At 35.6% G+C, this 21,802-nt stretch overlaps 1 protein-coding gene across 1 annotated transcript in view; it reads left to right on the top strand.

Moving 5' to 3' along the window:
• THSD7A (thrombospondin type 1 domain containing 7A) overlaps positions 1 to 21,802 on the top strand; it is a 564,048-nt gene that overhangs the window by 417,894 nt on the left and 124,352 nt on the right. Inside the window, exons 14-15 of the mRNA XM_033192934.1 lie at positions 18,426 to 18,604; positions 20,881 to 20,886. Coding sequence (XP_033048825.1) covers positions 18,426 to 18,604; positions 20,881 to 20,886 — 185 coding nt within the window. The remainder of the gene's footprint in view (positions 1 to 18,425; positions 18,605 to 20,880; positions 20,887 to 21,802) is intronic.

Below are 21,802 nucleotides of genomic sequence, written 5' to 3'. Positions count from 1 at the left end.
CTAACTTGGAGACATACCCCACTAGGTGCAGACCAACACCCCACACCTCACACGGTGCGGTACCCCCCTGAGATGAAGCTTCCAAACCAAGAATCAGACAGGAACACTCTCTGTTCAGCAATATTCTATCTTCTGCAGCCTCTGCTGCTCATACCCAGGCAAACAGGGTCGGGCATGGACCTCAAGCAATCTCCAACAGACCTACAGCTGAGGGTCCTGACTGTTAAAAGGAAAACTAACAAACAGGAAGGACACCCACACCAAAACCCCATCATTACATCACCATCATCAAAGACCAAAGGCAGATAAAACCACAAAGATGGGGAAAAAGCAGGGCAGAAAAGCTGGAAATTCAAAAAATAAGAGCGCATCTCCCCCTCCAAAGGAACGCAGCTCATCGCCAGCAACGGATCAAAGCTGGTCGGAGAATGACTTTGACAAGTTGAGAGAAGAAGGCTTCAGTCCATCAAACTTCTCAGAGCTGAAGGAGGAATTACATACCAGCGCAAAGAAACTAAAAATCTTGAAAAAAGAATGGAAGAATGGATAATGAGAATAATCAATGCAGAGAAGGCCATAAACGAACTGACAGAAATAAAAACCATGAGACGAGAAATACGTGACAAATGCACAAGGTTCAGTAACCAACTCCGTCAACTGGAAGAAAGATATCAGCGATTGAGGATCAAATGAATGAAATGAAGTGAGAAGAGAGGTCTAAAGAAAAAAGAGGAAAAAGAAATGAACAAAGCCTGCAAGAAGTATGAGATTATGTGAAAAGACCAAATCTACATCTGATTGGGGTGCCTGAAAGTGAGGGGGAAACTGGAACCAAGTTGGAAAACACTCTTCAGGATATCATCCAGGAGAATTTCCCCAACCTAGTAAGGCAGGCCAACATTCAAATTCAGGAAATACAGAGAACGCCACAAAGATGCTCCTCAAGAAGAGCAACTCCAAGACACATAACTGCCAGATTCACCAAAGTTGAAATGAAGGAAAAACTGTTAAGGGCAGCCAGAGAGGAAGGTCGGGTTACCCACAAAATGAAGCCAATCAGACTAACAGCAGATCTCTCGGCAGAAACTCTACAAGACAGAAAGGAGTGGGGGCCAATATTCAACATTTTTAAAGAAAAGAATTTTCAACCCAGAATTTCATATCCAGCCAAAATAAGTTTCATAAGTGAAGGAGAAATATAAATCCTTTACAGACAAGCAAATGCTTGGAGATTTTGTCACCACCAGGCCTGACCTACAAGAGACCCTGAAGGAAGCACTAAACATGGAAAGGAACAACCAGTACCAGCCATTGCAAAAGCATGCCAAAATGTAAAGACCATCGATGCTAGGAAGAAACTGCATCAATCAATGAGCAAAATAACCAGCTAATATCACAATGACAGGATCACGTTCACACATAACAATATTAACCTTAAATGTAAATGGACTAAATGGCCCAATTAAAAGACACAGACTAGAAAATTGGATAAAGAGTCAAGACCATCAGGTTGCTGTATTCAGGAGACCCATCTCACATGCAGAGACCCATATAGGCTCAGAATAAAGGGATGGAGGAAGATCTACCAAGCAAACGGAAAACAAACAAACAAACAAACAAAAACCAGGGGTTGCAATCCTAGTCTCTGATAAAACAGACTTTAAACCATCAAAGATCAAAAGAGACAAAGAAGGCCATTACATAATGGTAAAGGGATCAATTCAACAGGAAGAGCTAACTATCCTAAATATATATGCACCCAATACAGGATGACCCAGATCATAAAGCAAGTCCTTAGACACTTACAAAGAGACTTAGACTCCCATACAATAATAATGGGAGACTTCAGTACTCCACTGTCAACATTAGACAGATCAACGAGACAGAAAGTTAACAAGGATATCCAGGAATTGAACTCGACTCTGCACCAAGTGGACCTAATAGACATCTACGCAACTCTCCACACCAAATCAGCAGAATATACATTCTTCTCAGCACCACATGGCACTTATTCCAAAATTGACCACATAATTGAAAGTAAAGCACTCCTCAGCAAATGTACAAGAACAGAAATTATAACAAACTGTCTCACAGACCACAGTGCAATCAAACTAGAGCTCAGGACTAAGAAAATCAACCAAAACCTCTCAACTACATGGAAACTGAACAACCTGCTCCTGAATGACTACTGGGGACATAACGAAATGAAGGCAGAAATAAAGATGTTCTTTGAAACCAATGAGAACAAAGATACAACATACCAGAATCTCTGGGACACATTTAAAGCAGTGTGTAGAGGGAAATTGATAGCACTAAATGCCCACAGGAGAAAGCTGGAAAGATCCAAAATTAAGATCAGAGCAGAACTGAAGAAGATAGAGACACAAAAAACCCTCCAAAAAATCAATGAATCCAGGAGTTGGTTTTTTGAAAAGATCAACAAAATTGATAGACCACTAGCAAGACTAATAAAGAAGAAAAGAGAGAAGAATCAAATAGATGCAATAAAAAATGATAAAGGGGATCTCACCACCAACCCCACAGAAATACAAACTACCATCAGAGAATACTATAAACACCTCTACGCAAATCAACTAGAAAATCTAGAAGAAATGGATAATTTCCTGGACACTTACACTCTCCCAAGACGAAACCAGGAAGAAGTTGAATCCCTGAATAGACCAATAGCAGGCTCTGAAATTGAGGCAATAATTAATAGCCTTCTAACCAAAAAACGTCCAGGACCAGATGGATTCACAGCTGAATTCTACCAGAGGAACAGGGAGGAGCTGGTACCATCCCTTCTGAAACGATTCCAATCAACAGAAAAAGAGGGAATCCTCCCTAACTCATTTTATGAGGCCAACATCATCCTGATACCAAAGCCTGGCAGAGACACAACAAAAAAAGAGAATTTTAGACCAATAACCCTGATGAACATTGATGCAAAAATCCTCAATAAAATACTGGCTAACCAAATCCAGCAGCACATCAAAAAGCTTATCCACCATGATCAAATGGGCTTCATCCCTGGGATGCAAGACTGGTTCAACGTATGCAAATCAATAAATGTAATCCAGCATATAAACAGAACCAAAGACAAAAACTACATGATTATCTCAATAGATGCAGAAAAGGCCTTTGACAAAATTCAACAGCCCTTCATGCTAAAAACGCTCAATAAATTCGGTATTAATGGAATGTATCTCAAAATATTAAGAGGTATTTATGACAAACCCACAGCCAATATCATACTGAAAGGGCAAAAACTGGAAGGATTCCCTTTGAAAACTGGCACAAGACAGGGATGCCCTCTCTCACCACTCCTATTCAACATAGTGTTGGAAGTTCTGACTAGGGCAATCAGGCAAGAGAAAGAAATCAAGCGTATTCAGTTGGGAAGAGAAGAAGTCAAATTGTCCCTGTTTGCAGATGACATGATTGTATATTTAGAAAACCCCATCATCTCAGCCCAAAATCTCCTTAAGCTGATAAGCAACTTCAGCAAAGTTTCAGGATACAAAATCAATGTGCAAAAATCACAAGCAGTCTTACACACCAGTAACAGACAAACAGAGAGCCAAATCATGAATGAACTTCCATTCACAATTGCTTCAAAGAGGATCAAATACCTAGGAATCCAACTTACAAGGGATGTAAAGGACCTCTTCAAGGAGAACTACAAACCACTGCTCAGTGAAATAGAAGAGGACACAAACAGAAGAACATACCATGCTCATGGATAGGAAGAATCAATATTGTGAAAATGGCCATACTGCCCAAGGTAATTTATAAATTCAATGCCATCCCCATCAAACTACCAGTGACTTTCTTCACAGAATTGGAAAAAACTGCTTTAAAGTTCATATGGAACCAAAAAAAAAAGCCTGCATTGCCAAGACAATCCTAAGTCAAAAGAAGAAAGCTGGAGGCATCACGCTACCTGACTTCAAACTATACTATAAGGCTACAGTAACCAAAACAGCATGGTAGTGGTACCAAAACAGAGATATAGACCAGTGGAACAAAACAGAGCCCTCAGAAATAATACCACACATCTACAGCCATCTGATCTTTGATAAACCTGAGAAAAACAAGAAATGGGGAAAGGATTCCCTATTTAATAAATGGTGCTGGCAAAATTGGCTAACCATAAGTAGAAAGCTGAAACTGGATCCTTTCCTTACTCTTTATACGAAAATTAATTCAAGATGGATTAGGGACTTAAATGTTAGACCTAATACCATAAAACCATAAAAACCCTAGAAGAAAACCTAGTGAATACCATTCAGGACATAGGCATGGGCAAGGACTTCATGTCTAAAACACCAAAAGCAACGGCAACAAAAGCCATAATTGACAAATGGGATCTAATTAAACTAAAGAGCTTCTGCACAGCAAAAGAAACTACCACCAGAGTGAACAGGCAACTTACAGAATGGGAGAAAATTTTTGCAATCTATTCATCTGACAAAGGGCTAATATCCAGAACCTACAAAGAACTCAAACAAATTTACAAGAAAAAAAAACCCCATCAAAAAGTGGGCAAAGGATACGAACAGACATTTCTCAAAAGAAGACATGCATAGAGCCAACAGACACATGAAAAAATTCTCATCATCACTGGCCATCAGAGAAATGCAAATCAAAACCACAATGAGATACCATCTCACACCAGTTAGAATGGCAATCATTAAAAAGTCAGGAAACAACAGGTGCTGGAGAGGATGTGGAGAAATAGGAACACTTTTACACTGTTGGTGAGATTGTAAACTAGTTCAACCTTTGTGGAAAATAGTATGGCAATTCCTCATGGATCTAGAACTAGAAGTACCATATGACCCAGCAATCCCATTACTGGGTATATACCCAAAGGATTATAAATCATGCTGCTATAAAGACACACGCACATGTATGTTCATTGTGGCACTATTCACAATAGCAAAGACTTGGAATCAACCCAAATGTCCATCTGTGACAGACTGGATTAAGAAAATGTGGCACATATACACCATGGAATACTATGCAGCCATCAAAAAGGAAGAGTTTGTGTCCTTTGTAGGGACATGGATGCAGCTGGAAACCATCATTCTCAACAAACTGTCGCAAGAACAGAAAACCAAACACCGCATGTTCTCACTAACAGGTGGGAACTGAACAATGAAATCACTTGGACCCAGGAAGGGGAACATCACACACTGGGGCCTATTATGGGGAGGGGGGAAGGAGGAAGGATGGCATTGCGAGTTATACCTGACGTAAATGACGGGATGATGGGTGCTGACGAGTTGATGGTGCAACATACCAACATGGCACAAGTATACATATGTAACAACCCTGCACATTGTGCACATGTACCCTAGAACTTAAAGTATAATAATAATAAAATAAATAAAAAGTATACTTTGGGAGCCACATAAATGTTCATCCATCCTGATGCATGGTATTCAATATAGTAAAGGGCATAAATGATGATATATAAACACGTTTATGGCATATCTGCAGTAAAAACATAATACAAATTTTGTATATTCACTCTTGTTATGAAATCTTGGAAGGTGTCACTATAGCAACAACTTTTTAGCAGTTTGTTTTTTTTTTAATTATACTTTTGAGTTCTGGGATATGTGTGCAGAACGTGCAGGTTTGTTACATAGGTATACACGTGCCATGGTGGTTTGCTGTACCCATCAACCTGTCGTCTACATTAGGTATTTCTCCTAATGCTATCCCTCCCCTAGCCCCCCACCCCCCGACAGGCCCTAGTGTGTGATGTTCCCCTCCTTTCTGTCCATGTGTTATCATTGTTCGACTCCCACTTATGAGTAAGAACATGCAGTGTTTGGTTTTCTGTTCCTGTGTTAGTTTGCTGAGGATGATGGTTTCATCAACCAATATCTTAGAGGAATCTTGTGATGAATAAAATATGTGTAACTTGATTTTTGAGTGATTTAAAATTGTTGCTATCCTCTCAAGGAAATAAGAGAGGACAACAACAATTTGATTTTTAATTTATTAGAAATTTATTGAGAGCCTAACCACACAGTACTAGGTACTTCTCAAGTTAATATCTTCAAAATGTTACAAAACAAAGGGTAGAATATCTGGAACTTTTTTATTATGTCATTAATCTTCATATTTTAAAGAATCTTAGAGGTAGCCCAGCTTATACAAGGTACGTATATACAAGATTTCTATTTAAACAGAAAGGATAGAATGGTATTGTGCCCCCCCCAGCTTGATCCAGTGCTCCCAAATCCCTTTATCCTGCTGTACATTTTACATTTCTAAAGCGTGTATCATCTTATAACATACTATATAATTTACTTACTTATTATGTTTCTTGTTTATTCTTTATCTCCCATTCAAGAATAGAGATTGATGAGAGTATCTTAGACTATTTTATTCACTGATGTATCCTGAGTACCTTAGAATAGTAGGTGCTCAACAAAATTTGTAGAATAAATGGACGAATAAAAAGCTGGATAGAGTGATTTTTTTTCCAGATAAAGAGTTACTACCTACTGGAGTTGCAGTGGTTTCTGTAGTTTGGGATGACCGTGGCAATTTCTTAAAATAAGACAGTAATGAATTTTGCTGCATCAATTGACTTTTTCATTCACTAAAGAGTTCTCTGTTGCATGCAGTGTTGTTTGATAGCATTTTACCCATCGTGGAACTTCTTTCAAAACTGGCGTATATCCTCTCAAACCCTACGACTGCTTTATCAACTACATTTATGTAATATTCTAAATTCTTTGTTGTCATTTCAACGATTGTCACAGCATCTTCACTTGGAGCAGATTCCATCTTAAGAAATTACTTTCTTTGCTCACCCATTGAGAAGCAATTCCTCATCTGTTCAAGTTTTATCATGAGATTGCAGCAATCCAGTCACATCTTCAGACTCCTCTTCTAATTCTAGTTCTCTTGCTGTTTCTACCACATCTGCAATTACTTTCTCCTCTGAAGTCTTGAGCCCCCTCAAAGTCATCCATGAGAACCAACTTCATTCAGACTCCTGTTAAGGTAGATATTATGACCTCCTTCCATGAATCATGAATGTTCTTAATGGCACCTAGGTTGGTGAATCCTTTTCAGAGGTTTTCAGTATACTTTGCCTGGATCCATTGCAGGAATAACTATGGCAAGTATAGTCTTACAAAATGTAATTTCTTAAATAATAAGACTTGTAAGTCAGAATTACTCTTTGGCCCATGTGCTGCAGAATAGATATTGTTTTAGCAGGCATCCAAACAACATTCATCTCCTTGTACATCTCCATCAGAGCTCTTAGATGACTACATGCATTGTCAATAAGCACTAATTTTGAAATCTTTTTTCTGAGCAGTAGGTCTCAGCGGTGGGCTTAAAATACTCAGTAAACAATGCTATAAGCAGATATACTATCATCCAGGGTTTGTTGTTTTATTATTAAGCATAAGCAGAGTAGATTTAGCTTGATTCTTAAGGGCTCTAGGATTTTCAGAATGGTAAATGGGCTTGAAGTCACTAACTGCATTAACCCCTAACAAGAGAGTCAACCTGTCCCTTGAAGCTTTGAAGCCAGCTATTGACTTTTCCTCTTTAGCTATGAAAGTCCTACATGTTGTCTTCTTCCAACAGGAGGCTGTTTCATCTACACTGAAAAATCTGTTGCTTAGTGTAGTCATCTTAATCTATTACCTTAGCTCAGTATTTGAGATAACTTGCTTCAGCTTCTATATCAGCACTTGCTGCTTTACTTTGAACTTTTATGTTATAGATAGCTTCTTTCCTTAAATCCAAACCAACCTCTGCTAGCTTGCAATGTTTTTTTTATGCAGCTTCCTCACCTTGCTCAGCCTTCATAGAGCTGAAGATAGGATCTTGCTCAATTAGGCTTTGGTTTAAGGGAATGTTCTGACTGGTTTGGTATTCTATCTGGACTACTAAAACTTTCTGCATATCAGCAGTAACACTCTAGCACTTTATTATTTGTATGTTCACTGGAGCAGTACTTTCAATTTCCTTCAAGAAGCTTTTCTTTGCATTCACAACTTGGCACCCCCAAACAATTACAATAGTAACATCAAAGATCACTGATTGCAGATCACCATAACAGATGTAATAATAATGAAAAAGTTTGAAATATTGCAGGAATTACCAAAATGTGACACAGAGACACAAAATGAACACATGCTGTTGGAAAAATGGCACCGATAGATTGGCTCAATGCAAGGTTGTCACAAACCTGCTATTTGTAAAAAATGCACAATCTGCAAAGCAAAATAAATCAAAGCCCAGCAAAATAAGGTATACCTGTAAAACATCCTAATATACTTACATTATTTCTTTATCAAGTTTTATTACTCTATGTAATGCATTGGGTATTAAGTCTTCATGGAAAACTGGTGCTGAATACTATTAAAAAAATCAAAGCCCAATTCAGATTTATCCTTTGAAAATAGTCATACTTTAGCTGAAGGAATTCTATACTAATTGAACTGTAATGAACAAAATGATTCCACATTTTACAGCTCAAGAATGTTTATTATTTTACTCTGACTTTTTGTGCTTAAAGAAAAAAATTAAAATTACAAAGAGAACATAAATCAATGTATCAGCCAAAATATTAAAATATATCTGTCGAAGTATTGAGGAAGAAAAAAAGTCTTTTTCAGTTCATCTAGAGAAAAAGGGAGAGTTCTAGGTTTATTTATTGCCCTTTTGTCAAACAAAATACAACATTATATTTAAGTGCTGGGCACACTTTTCTTTGTGCACTAAGATTCATGATCCAATGGCTCTAAAATTACCAGGCCTTGGTACTGCCGTGTGGACATCATACTGGCATTCAGAAAGCTAAAATACATTTTTTTGTAGGCCACTTTAATTATATTTGTTTGTCTTCCAATTGTAATAACAATTAAATAGTTCAGAATAGTTTGTCTAATGCCTTATTAATATAAAATAATGTCTTTTCAACATTAATGTTTAAATATAATGATTTGTATTGACTTTTCCATGTTTTCTCTCTTTGCCTAGTATGCTTGTGAATGATATTACAGAGGGCTTTCTGGACATTAATGAATAGCTTAAGCAACTGCTTTTTTGCAAGCATCTGTAGGATTCAAAGTATGCTTTGCTAGCACCCAAAGTTACTCTTTAGAAATTTGCTTCATACCAGTTTGCACTATAGCACTAATTATTGAAATAAGAAGGCTCTACAAATATTACAAATAAGGAAAAAACTTTTAATAGAATATCTTTATATTGTAAATATGTGTGTGGAATATTTATGTCCTTGTGTGGCAACATTTAACATTGTTGCCTAACAGCCTAAGCAATCTACTGTTTATTCCACCAGCCTCTCACAGTTCTGACATAGATGATTCCAAAGCAGGTGTCATGTTTCAATGACCATTGCTAGCTACTGCAAGGAAGGAACTATAAATTTCAAACACTGTTGTATCACTCAGGGCCTCTAGTATACATGCCTCAGCTGTGGCTTTTCTACTAGCATTTGTAGGAACAGGAAAGAATCATCAAAAAAAAAAAAAAAAAAAAAACACTTGGAAAAGGAATACATCCTGGATGAATTTTAAAAATTATAATACCCAATTTACAAATAGACTTTAGTTTAAGAGTTGGTGCTTTTAAGTTGAATATGGAACTCAAGATAAAACTGGTAAATATAATCATGAATATGGGTAGAGAATAACCCACCTGACCACTCAACCATAAAGTAACTGAAATGTATTACTTTTTGTAATAGGATTCTACCAAAGATTATATAGGTTCACTATTAGAGGTTAATTAGAAACAAAATTGAATAAGAAATTGTTCCTTATCATAGTGGATACTCGTATTTGAGGAAGAACATGTTTAATTAAACCAGGCAGAAAAAGCAATAAATAGAGTCTTGTAAACAAGCTGAAATAGAGTCCTAATTTCTCCAAAGAGCTTTTCCACTTGGTAGAATTTATTTAATGTCTAATTCATTTCAGATTTTCAATGTCTCGTTTGATAGCCCAGGGAGAGCTAGTTTTGCTTTTGCAGTTATCATTCACAACTGGAATATTTTTTTCCTTTCAAATGTAAAAGAGAGGCAGGGGGTGAGGGACAGACTTTTCCTGAGGTAACTAGTTGCAAGTTTAAAGAGCCAAGGAAAGAAGGAAAGAGCATCTAAGGATACTTGGGCACAAAGAGAAAGCAATTGCCTAGGGTAGAATTTAAATAAAGTGTGGAGATCAGCACTAAGCTCACACAGGCTCCCTGAGGGAGTACAGAGGAGGTGATGAGGGAGAGACAGGCTGGAGATTTTCCTGCAGCTGCCATTTGTGTCAGGTGTGATGGAAGAGCATCTGCCATTATCGTTTAGTTTTGTCTGTTCATGTCCTGACACCTCAACTATCTACTACTTCATATCATGGTTTTCAAACTGGGTTTTCCAGAGCCCCTTAGGCCAGGCTGTCAAACATAGGCCCCAATAGATCCTGTGTCCTTATTTGGCTTTCCTTTCAGATTTTTAGGAATAAAGTATTCCATTGCTTAAAATAAATTTAACTGCCAAGAACAATTCATTATTTGCAAAAACCAAAAAAGAAAAATTAGAATTTTGCTTTTATCAACAATTTCTGCTACTATAGGAAATCTTAAGTAATGTGGATATAAAACAAAATTGACTCCCCTTTGATCTTTTAAATAGACATTTAAAAAATAAAACAGGAAATGTATCCAAATAACACTTTCCCCTCCCTTTGTTGAAATTAATTTATTGCTAGTTTATCCATGCTTGACCTTTGACCTGTAAAATATAAAATAATGTAGGAAGAAGAAACTTTCTTAAGCTTTTGGCATTTTTGTTTGGTTGCTTCGTTTTGCATTTTCTTCTATACCTGGAAATGGACGTTAAAAAAAAACCTACTTTAAAAATCTTAAATTCTGAATGGTTCAAAACATGAATTCAATTGTAAAGCATTCCAATTATAATCTGTTTAGATCTATTTCTCTGGTCCCCAGTGAGATGCTATGTGAAAATGTCAGTAATTATGGGAATGCAGTATCTGAGTCATTCTCTTAGAGAGTCATAGTTTGTATTACCCAAAAGAGAAAGTCCAGGGTAAAGAGACCTGTAAAACCTAGTTTAATGCAGCAGTTTTTCAATTTATGACAGAATGCTTTTTGTTAAAATTATGTTTAATACTTATCGGAATCCAATAAACCAGTGTTTAGAGATCATCCTTTGCAAATACTTTCATGGCAATATTAGATTTTAATTGATTGAAAGAACAGTGCATTGCACTGGAACAAGTTAAAAATAAATCATTCTAATAAGCTTCAAAATTAATACATTTTCCATTACTTCATCTTCACAATCTGTACACTCTATCAAATATGTTTGTATTCCTGACAAACCCCTATTACTAAAGTGAAGTTTTTAAACTCTGCGTCTGGTTTTCAATATCATGTTAGTTAAAATTACAAACGTTAAATATGAGGAGAAAGTCAATGTATAATTAATATGTGTAATTATTCCCAAGGTTTGTTATTATGGTTGAATAAGTAAAATATAGACACAGATTCTTAAATATATAAGTTTATTTTCTTTTTTAACAAAATATATACTTGAAAGTGCAATATAATTATGATACTACCTGGAGTTAGGCCAAACTTCACAGGTTAAGGGACCAGTACTCCACAAGACTCCTCTCACTTCAGATATCAGCCACAAATTTGGGAGTCCCCAAGCCAACCTTACTTCTCACAAGCTGGCTGCAAATTTCTGACTTCCCAGTACTGCCCCAGGCTCAATAATTCACTAGAACAGCTGACAGAACTTGGAAAAGCACTGTATTTACCACTGCAGTTTTATAATAGCAAAAGGATACAAATCAGAACCAGCTTGAAAAGACAGGTAGCTGAGGTGAGGGGGCATTTGAAACACGAAGCATCCATAATCTCTCCTTATGGAGTCAGGAGGCATCTTTCTCTCAGCACACTGATGTGCATTTCCAAACAGAAAGCTCACCTGAGCTTTGGTATCCAGAGTTTTTATTCAGGTTTCATTACATACGCATGACTGAGGAATCATTGGCCATGTGGTTAAAGGCAATCTCTCCCTTCTTAGAGGTGGGTCAAATAACATGTAGCTCAAAGCTCCAACTCTCCAATCACATGATTGGTCTCTCCGGTGTGACCAGCCCCTTCCTGAGATATCCCTATGGCATAATAAGTGGTCTGAGGAGACCACCATGAATAACATAGATAGTTCTATCACTAGTGAAATATCAGGGCCGAGAGATTTGCCTTTCAGGAATCAGGGACAAGGGCCAAGCAAATTCCTTATTACACAAGAGGAGCCTTTAGAGTTTGCTGTGAGAAATGCCCTTGGTAATGAGCTTGTACATAGATATGAACAAATGAATCTGAAAAAGCATAGTCATTGGGTAAACTCCCAGTATTAAAATAACAACAATAACAAAACCTCACAGCCATTCATACTGATGTTGAAATTTTCTGAGAAAATTTATAACTACTTAGCGGATATGAAAACATATGCCTTCAAATGTATATAAAATGAATAAACAATTAAAATAATATTTTATTATACTTCTATAAATTTTCCTGGGTACTTTACTATGATAATTAATTGCCTAATGTTGATTTATAACTTTTCATCCATCAAATACACAATGAGTAGAACACTGGAACATAGGAGTTTGGATATATACATAGTAATTTGGTTGCCCCAGGTATCAGATCACCAGTTTTTAATATATAATTGCTCCAGAATATTGTCCATTTGGAAAATTTTTGCAAAATGTTTTTTTCAATTTTTTCCAGCTTAGACAATAGACAGACAATAGATAAGAGACTAGCTACATCTTCTCATTCCCAGTTGCAGTCAAGTGCATATAATACACATTTAAGTAGAAGAGATTTTTGAGGTTGCTTTTGAAATTAATCCAGATGTTTCAAAGAGAATGCCAGAGTTACTCATTCACACAGCTATAAATCAGAACCAACCAGTATTTTCTATGTACTTTCAAAATGAATTCTTTGATCCATCAACAGTGCTTCTTTCAACAGCACAATTTAGTAATTGTGAAGTTTGTTGAAATCTACTTTATCTCCACATTCATAATTCAAATGAATGAGTGATTGTATGTATCTCAAAGGCAATATGTCCCCCAGTTGCCACTTTAAGCCTGCAAGTGTTTTGTGTTATTTCAACCTGAAAGCAGCAGTCAAAAATATAGTCAGAAGTCTGGAGTTTAATTTTTCCAAGTGTCAAATTCTGTGTTGAACTGCTAAAAGTTTTAATATCCTAATTGTGAAGTCATTCATTTTATTCCAGCATCCTCAAAAACCATACATTGCTACAAGATGCCAGCAGTTTATTTAGCCTTAAAACATTCTGAATGTTTTTCTATCTTTCCACCCCCATGGTTGTTTGGTGTTAATTGCCCTAAAAAATGATCTGAGCAGAGAAGGCAGAGGAATGCTTATCTAGCAGTTCACCAGTAGCATTAAGGGTTTTAATGGTGCTAGATAAACATGACAGGCAATTATTGAATGTTGTCAGACATTGGAAAATAAAATTGAGATGCTAGGCAATATACAGTTTTGCAGTTTTATCTTTATCTCAGTTTCTAATTTGTATCTTTTAACAGTTTAATAGGCTGAATTTTATTCGAGAGATGTTTTCTGGAATATGCTATTGGAAAATCAGACATAAAAGTTTTATATCTCCTTCCTTAATAACACAATGTGAATCGTGAAGTCATACATGTTAAATCTTACTAAAGCCATAATATTTCAATCAAAAAAAGAATTTCCATTTATCTGTTACTCTGTGGGGTAGTGACATGAAAGACTACCATGTGCTTCTATTTTCAGTTATAATTACTGAGCTAAAAAAGGCTAGAGGTTTACTTTTGAGGGACATTTTGCAGTGTATCAAGGTGGGAGAATGCAATTCTTCTAAAAATATTTCAATAACTTATTACCTTTGAAATACTAGTGCTCTTTTGCCAGAGCCATTGATAATATTTGGAAATGATTTGGATGGTTTTTAATTCACTGTAATCTTACAAATATTATTAAATAATCTGGTCATAATGCTATTGATTTGGAAATGACTTTAGACACTTTTAAAGTTTGATTCTATTAACCTATTATTTATTTAAAGAAAATAAATTATTACTGGCCCTAAAATAAGAGGAGTTATTTTTAGGCATCTCTTACTATTTTAGGTCAATTAATTTACTGCCTGAGCTGTTAGAAAAAGGGAATGGAATTTGAAATATATTTCAACTCAGAATCGTGAAGGGGCTTATTTCTCCACCCCAAAGCATAAAGTCAAAATGTAAGATTTAAGTAGATCACTGCAATCTATTTTAAAATTTCAGTAACACTACTCTGAAATATTCCTTTAGTTCTTTGTTGGACTTTCCTCTGGACCATTATCGATACTCCAAAAGTCATCTTGAATATATGTGAAGTTACATTAGAAACTTAGCACTGGCATCTTCTTTCTGTCTTCTCTGTCTCACAACAAACAAAATCCCAGTTCTGCCACATCTGCCCTCCAGAAGATTATCTGGGACTAATCCCCACTTTCAGAACTTTTCATTGTATCCTAATCTTCATGCCAAATCTGTGATCCTATTTTTTAAAATTTATACTTCATTTACAATGGATGATATAATACACATACCATCCAATTTATCTATTTCTCTCCTAGGAGTACACCAAACAGAAACACATACATATGTCCATCAAAAAACACGTTCTAGAATATTCATAGCAGCGATGTTAACAATGGCCCCGTATTGAAAACTACCTAAATGCCTACCAACAATAGAATGAATAAATAAGCCATAGTATAGTCACACAATAGAATGCTACACGTCAACTAGAATAAACAGTATTCAGCAATATGCACCAATATAGATGAAATGCACATCACAATGTAGAGTGAAAAGGCTAGCACAAATGGATATACACTATATGATTCCATTGACATGAAATTTTTAAAAAGTAAAACTATTCTACACTGCGAGTAGTCAGGATAGTTGTTACTCTTCTAAGAAGAGGTAGTGGCTGGAAGGGAATACAGAGGAGAGTTCTGGGCTATTTATTTCATGGGTGTGTTCAGTTAAATTTACATCTATGGAAAATGCACTTTCGTTTATGAAGACTACAATACAAAGGTTAAAACAAATATCTCTGACAAATGTATAGGAGATACTACATAAAAAGATATACCAGAAATCTATCTTCCATTTTTTTGGTTCTGCCTGTATCTTACAGTAGCTCTTCCTAACTTAAGTCCTACACAATCACACACACAAATGATTGAAAGTAAAACTTGTGAAACCTGAGTAAGCACGATGTATTGTATTAATGTCAGTAACTTGAGAGTGGTGAAAGCTTGTATTTTTAACATGTGTCTCAGGTAATTTATGATTAGGCAAGGCTAGGAAATACTATATAGTAAATTAGTATTTTAACACTTTCAATACAGGACAGTTGGGGCAAAATCTTATAGATTAAGTTTGCCATTTTGGTTTAAAGGTGGTCTGACTTTCCTGTAGTTAAAGAAATTAATACTTGTTGGTTCTTTTTAAAAACCTACCTACGCTAAAAAGAATAAAATACTTAAGAATAAATATAACAAAATAAGTTCAAGACCTGTACACTGAAGACTATAAAACATCATTGAAAGAAATTAAAGATCTATATAAATGGAAATAAATTCCATGTGTCTGAGTTAAGATGGCAGTACTCCCAAACTGTTCAACAAATTTGACACAATTCCTATCAAAATCCTAGCTGCAATTTTTTCAGAAATTGACAATCTAACTCTAAAATGCATATAGAAATTTGACTCAAAATAGCCAAACCTATCTTTAAAAGGAAAAACAAAATAGGAAGACTCACACTTCTGGATTTCAGTACTTGCTACAAAGTTACAGTAGTCAAGACTATGGTGCTATCATGAAACTAGACACAGAGATAAATGGAATTTAGGGTTCAAAACTAAATCATTACATTGTGGCCAACTGATTTTCAACAAGGGTGCCAAAACAGTTCAATTAGGAAATAACAGTATTTTTCAACAACTGAAGACAGGATAACTCAATAACCACATGCAAAAGAATGAAGTTGGACCTCTACCTTTTATCATAAACAAAAATTAACTCAAAATGAAACATGCACCTAAATATAAAAGCTAAAACTATAAAATTCTCATGAGAAAACACAACTATAAACCTAGATGACCTTGATTTCAGTAGTGGGTTCCTAGATATAATACCAAAGCACTAACAACCAAGGAAAAAAGACAAACTGGTCTTCATTAACATTTTAAACTTTTGTTCTTCAAGGAACACTAAAATTTTAAAAAAGAGACAATAACAAGTTTGATAAGAATTCATAGAAATTGGAACATGCATACATATCTTGTGGAATGTAAAGTGGTACAGTCATTTTGGAAAACAGTTTGACACTTCCTGAAAAAGCTAAATGGGTTACCACATGACTGAGCAATTTCACTGTAATGTATATATTCAAGGGAATTGAAAATGTATGCCCACACAGAAGCTTGTAAACAAATGTTCCTAGCAGCAATATTCATGATAGACAAAAAGTGAGAACTCGAATGTCCATTAACTGATGAGTGGATAAACAATGTGAAATGTCCATACAATGAAATATTCAATCATAGAAAGGACTGAAGAACTGATACATGCTATAACATAAATGAACCTTGGAAACATTGTACTAAGTGAAAGCAACCAGCCAGGCATGGTGGTTCACACCTGTAATCCCGATACTTTGGAAGGCCAAGGATCGCTTGAGGCCAGAAGTTCTAGACCAACCTGAGCAACACAGTAATAGCTCATCTCTATTAAAAAAATATGAAAATCCGCCTGGCATGATGGTGAGCACCCTTAGTCCCAGCTCAGCTACTTAAGAGGCTGACGTAGGAGGACCTCTTGAGTGCAGGAGGTCAAGGCTGCTGTGAGCTATGATGACACCACTGAACTCCAGCTTGGGTGACAGAGTGAGACATCATCTCTAAAACAAAAAAGAAATAAGATCACGTAATGTTTTATTTCATTTATATAAAATGTCTAGATTAGTCAAATGCATAGAGATAGAAAGCAGATTCATGGTTGGCAGGGGATGAGGAAAGGGAAAAGAGGAAGTGGCTGCCAGTAACCATAGAGTTTATTTTTGGAGTAAAACAGATGTTCTAAAATTAGATGGTGGTGATGGTTGCACAACTCAGCAAACATACTGAAAACCAAAACGAGATTATTTTTATGGAATATTAATTATATCTCCATAAATTTTTTAAAATCTACCTAGAGTTGCCTAGTATCAACTGTTTACATTATAATCATTGTCAAAATCGAATCTCTGCTATTGAGATAAAATGGTAAGGCAGAGTGTTTTCCTGTACCAAGAACACCCTCTCTCCACATTCAGACTATTATAGAGGACAATCGTGTATTTCATTCTTGACTAGAGGAATTTTGCTGTTTTCACGTTTGCCTTGAGAATAATAGTGTTTAATTTGTATTGTGAAATGGCAAGTTTGTAGTTAAGAACTATTCAAAGATAGAATACTCCCATTTCCCAAAACAAATCTGTGCACTATTAATTGAATTGGTTGGGTGATTTGATGGAATAAGTACTGGATCAGACCTCAGAAAACTTTTCCCCATCCCTTACTGTGTAACCTTGGACTCAGTCAGTCATCACTCTGCATTTGTTTTCTTATCTGCCTGTTAGAATATCAATACTTGCACAATTCACACATAAGATTTTCAAGAGAAGCAAATGGATATAAGATGTGAAGGTGCCTTGAAAGTGACAGCATGTAAAATATGAGACATTACTTAACATCCTTCATTTTTCTTCAGATTTTATTTTCAAAGGAGGAGAAAAACAAGATGCTAAGTTAAATGGCTCCTTTTGGGTATTGAGTGAAAGGGACTGGGATTTCTTAAGAAAGAATGTTGCATGGACTCAGAACCCTGAACTTGTGTGACATTAACAGATAGAGTTTTACAGAAAACTGTTATAATTTTTTAATGTATCATTCTGTCAGCATGAGAATGATATGGCAGTAGACAGGTTATTGTCAATTAAACACGAGCTGTCAGTCAGAAATGTTGAAATATGGTGAGCATGAATCCTAAGCAGACCACGTGGCAGCTGCTCAACTGTTATTTTAACAGAGTCACTGTATGTATGTGACATTTTCCTGCAGAATTTAATTTAAGTCCCTAACAACGGAGACACTTCTGCATTTGCATGCTGCTGTCAAGTCAGTCTTGGACCTTCTAAATGAGCTAGAATAGTGGGTGGTAGTGGGAGAGTGACAGGTGGAGAAGATGACTCTTGTCTCATTTTCCTTCACTCAGGTTACATTGAAGAGGCCTGCATCATCCCCTGCCCCTCAGACTGCAAGCTCAGTGAGTGGTCCAACTGGTCGCGCTGCAGCAAGTCCTGTGGGAGTGGTGTGAAGGTTCGTTCTAAATGGCTGCGTGAAAAACCATATAATGGAGGAAGGCCTTGCCCCAAACTGGACCATGTCAACCAGGTATTTTCTATTATTGACAGTGTTAAGATATTGTTGAGATTCACAATGATCTGATTTTTTTCTCCAAAATGGAGAAGAGTAAATAATAGCTATTGAATAAAAAATTGACCCATTTTTACCATTAGAATGCCTGCATAAATACACATACGTTATTAAAATTTCAAATTAGACATATTATCTCTGTATTCTCTGGAGATTCCATACCTTGCAAGTATATGAATATGTATATAATTCAATGGAGAGAAAAATGACACCTATCTTTGAAATAATGTCAAGGTATTTAATCTGTCATAAGATTGTATCTAACATTTAGGCTGAGATTATCTCATAGTTTCCCCAGACTGTCAGAAAAGACATCTCAATTACCAACTACTTAAATTAAAGTCAAAGAAATAATATGGATTTGGGTCTAAAATTAGGAAAAATATATACTGTTTGTTTAAATGTGTTTGAAATGAAACAAATTGAGAAAAACAACTACAAAGATGGCCTCAAAGTCATTATAAGTATGCTATCAATTTACTCATTGACCATTTTCAGTTTTATTTGGAACTCTGACTTTTGATACATTCTTTCTTACCTGCTGTTAATAGTTGTTATTCTGTTCTATTAGAAATAAAAAAGCCTAATGGAGGAATTGTGACTAATTTAAATGAAATGTACCCTAATCCGACAATTATTACCATGTTTGGCCTACAGGTGAATTAATAAAGAATAATTTCATATATTATGTGTGGGTGTTAAGTTGTGTATTTGAATTGAAATCACAACCAAATGAATCAAGTCCTTAAATATGTAGAACTGTTTCACACATATATAGACTCATTTGAATCTCTAAACACACTGCTTACCTGTATACATACTTTACTTCCCAGATTGACATAACTTTGTTCATAATAAAATTACATTGTAGAGAAAACAGAAAGAACTTTGGAATTAAGTAAATTAAGATGAAGATCGTGGAGAATTAAATTTTATAGTAAGTACTCTAAAGAGTCTTGATTGTTCCCCAAGTGAAATTGCTGATTTTATCTTTAGGTGCAATGGAGGGTAAATAACACACTCCCTTGCTGCCATCTACTGGTAGTTTAGCTTCCCTGTCACAGAGCATTTTGCGTTTCTAAGACACTAAGGAAATTTCCAAAGAAGAAAATTCAGTTCAGCAACTATAATTATATAACTGTAAAACAGAATAACTGAACTAAAATGTTTATAATACAAAAGAATATTTCTCTACACATTTTGAAACCTTGAATTTTCAGTGGCAAATTTAAATGTTGATAAATTATGTATGATTCACAATCCGAATAAAGAGAAATGCTACACGTACTCATACCTATTTCACTTTAGCATGTATGTGTACACCCTGTCAGATATGCAATTACAATCTGTGTTTGCCTCAGATTTTCCTTAAGTGTGAATTTCAAAAGGTTCAAAACCTTCAGGCCAAGTTGTCTTTGCTATTACTAGTGTTTAGCCTAAACCATTTGTCACTTTCCAACTCTAATATATTCTGATGCAGTTTGACAGGGGTATTGTGACTTGGTATCAGTTGACTGAAGGCTTGTTGAGACATTAACAACTGAAAAAGCTAAAACAAATAATACATTTTTGAACATTTGAGCATAAATGTTCTGCATAAAAATAGAAACTTTTATGAATTTGTGTATTAGTGAGATATTTAGGGAAAATAAAAATGTAAAGATTTGTGTTAATGTTGAAAATTTTAAATCACATAGATGTTTACTACAATGATACATTCCTCAGTAAAATAATCAGAAGCCCGTTGGCTTGAAAACAGTCTCCGAGTTTCTATTTTTCTAGTTGAAGAAGGAAGTACTCAAATCCTCATTTTCTACAAAACAGCTGAACTGATTAAGGTAAATCAATGGATAGATCAAGCTACAAATATACTGATAGACAATAGTCCATTGACAAGTTGGATTACAAGTTATTTGCATCATATATCAATTTCCCATGCTACGCATTTTGAGGTCAACTCCGTTCTCCAAGATTTCTCCATCCTGCCCATCTAATTTTTTCATTGGCTCTGCTATTTACAATACTCATTTTTGTGTCTTACTTTTCAACAATAATAAGTAGTTGTGTATTATCTCCTATGACCTAAGAAAAATGTTCTAATATTTTACCAAAAAAGCAGGTTTTTACATTTAAGTAATAATAGTTGAAACTTACCACGAGTTCTTCTCATAGCATACTGACGTTTTCACCTATCTTGTTTCCTTTTTCATCATTCCTGTTGACCACCACTCCAGGCACAGGTAAGAACTGTTAAAACTCATGGTTCTTAATAGAATGCTTCTTTTCTAAAATTTCCTGGTTTCTGAGAATACATTTCTCTTCTTGCCTTGTCTTGTATGTTTTACAGGGAGAAAATATCACATTTTCCATTAAAGAATTTTTTTCTATAGCCATTTTCTTTTTCTTTTATATCATAGTTACCTGTGTTCCTGCATTTCATATCCCTCATTGTAATATCAAGGACTGAGGTGAACAAGAGTTGGGGAGAACAAGTTTCACTTTGCTAATCTTGATAGGCAGTGACACCCGTTATTAATGGTCTTGTGCTTTTCAGAGGGAGAAGGAAAAAGTGCAAGTGGACTGAAAATGGGTGGGTTGGAGATTGTTCTGAACTGATCGGTATTCACTTCAATACAGGCGATTAAAATAAAAGCCATCAAAGGATTAGGAAGAACAGCATTTCTCTTTCGGTTTTTCTTTTCGCCATGAGTTGTAGGGTAATGTTTTATCCTGTGCTATTTAATTCTATTTTAATATAGCACCTAAATGTGAATGTAATCACTTATGGCAATCATTGCAGAATTTGACTCCAACAGTGCATTTTTTATTCTTCTTTGAGACAGGTCCACTTTATTCATTTTACTTAGGTTTTTAGTGCACTAAAATTGGCACAAAAGAATGGCTCCAAAGGGCTATTTAAGTCTATCTTTTCTAGAATTCATTACATAAAAAGCTATAGTTTCTCTCTTCTCTTTTTCTCTCTCTCTCTCTCTCTCTCTCTCTCTCTCTCTCTCTCTCTCTCTCGCTCTCTCTTTCTCTCTTCAAGAGTGGTGTGTGTGCGTGTGTGTGTGTGTAAAATAAGGAATAGAGTTGTACTATCATAGATTAGAAAAATATTTTCAAAGAATTGTATTTAATGCCTGAGTCAGCTTGGTT

Source organism: Trachypithecus francoisi, unplaced genomic scaffold, assembly GCF_009764315.1.
Source record: "Trachypithecus francoisi isolate TF-2019V2 unplaced genomic scaffold, Tfra_2.0 Lachesis_group4, whole genome shotgun sequence".
In the NCBI taxonomy this organism is placed as follows: domain Eukaryota; kingdom Metazoa; phylum Chordata; class Mammalia; order Primates; family Cercopithecidae; genus Trachypithecus; species Trachypithecus francoisi.
This window is presented reverse-complemented; position numbering and strand designations above follow the sequence as displayed.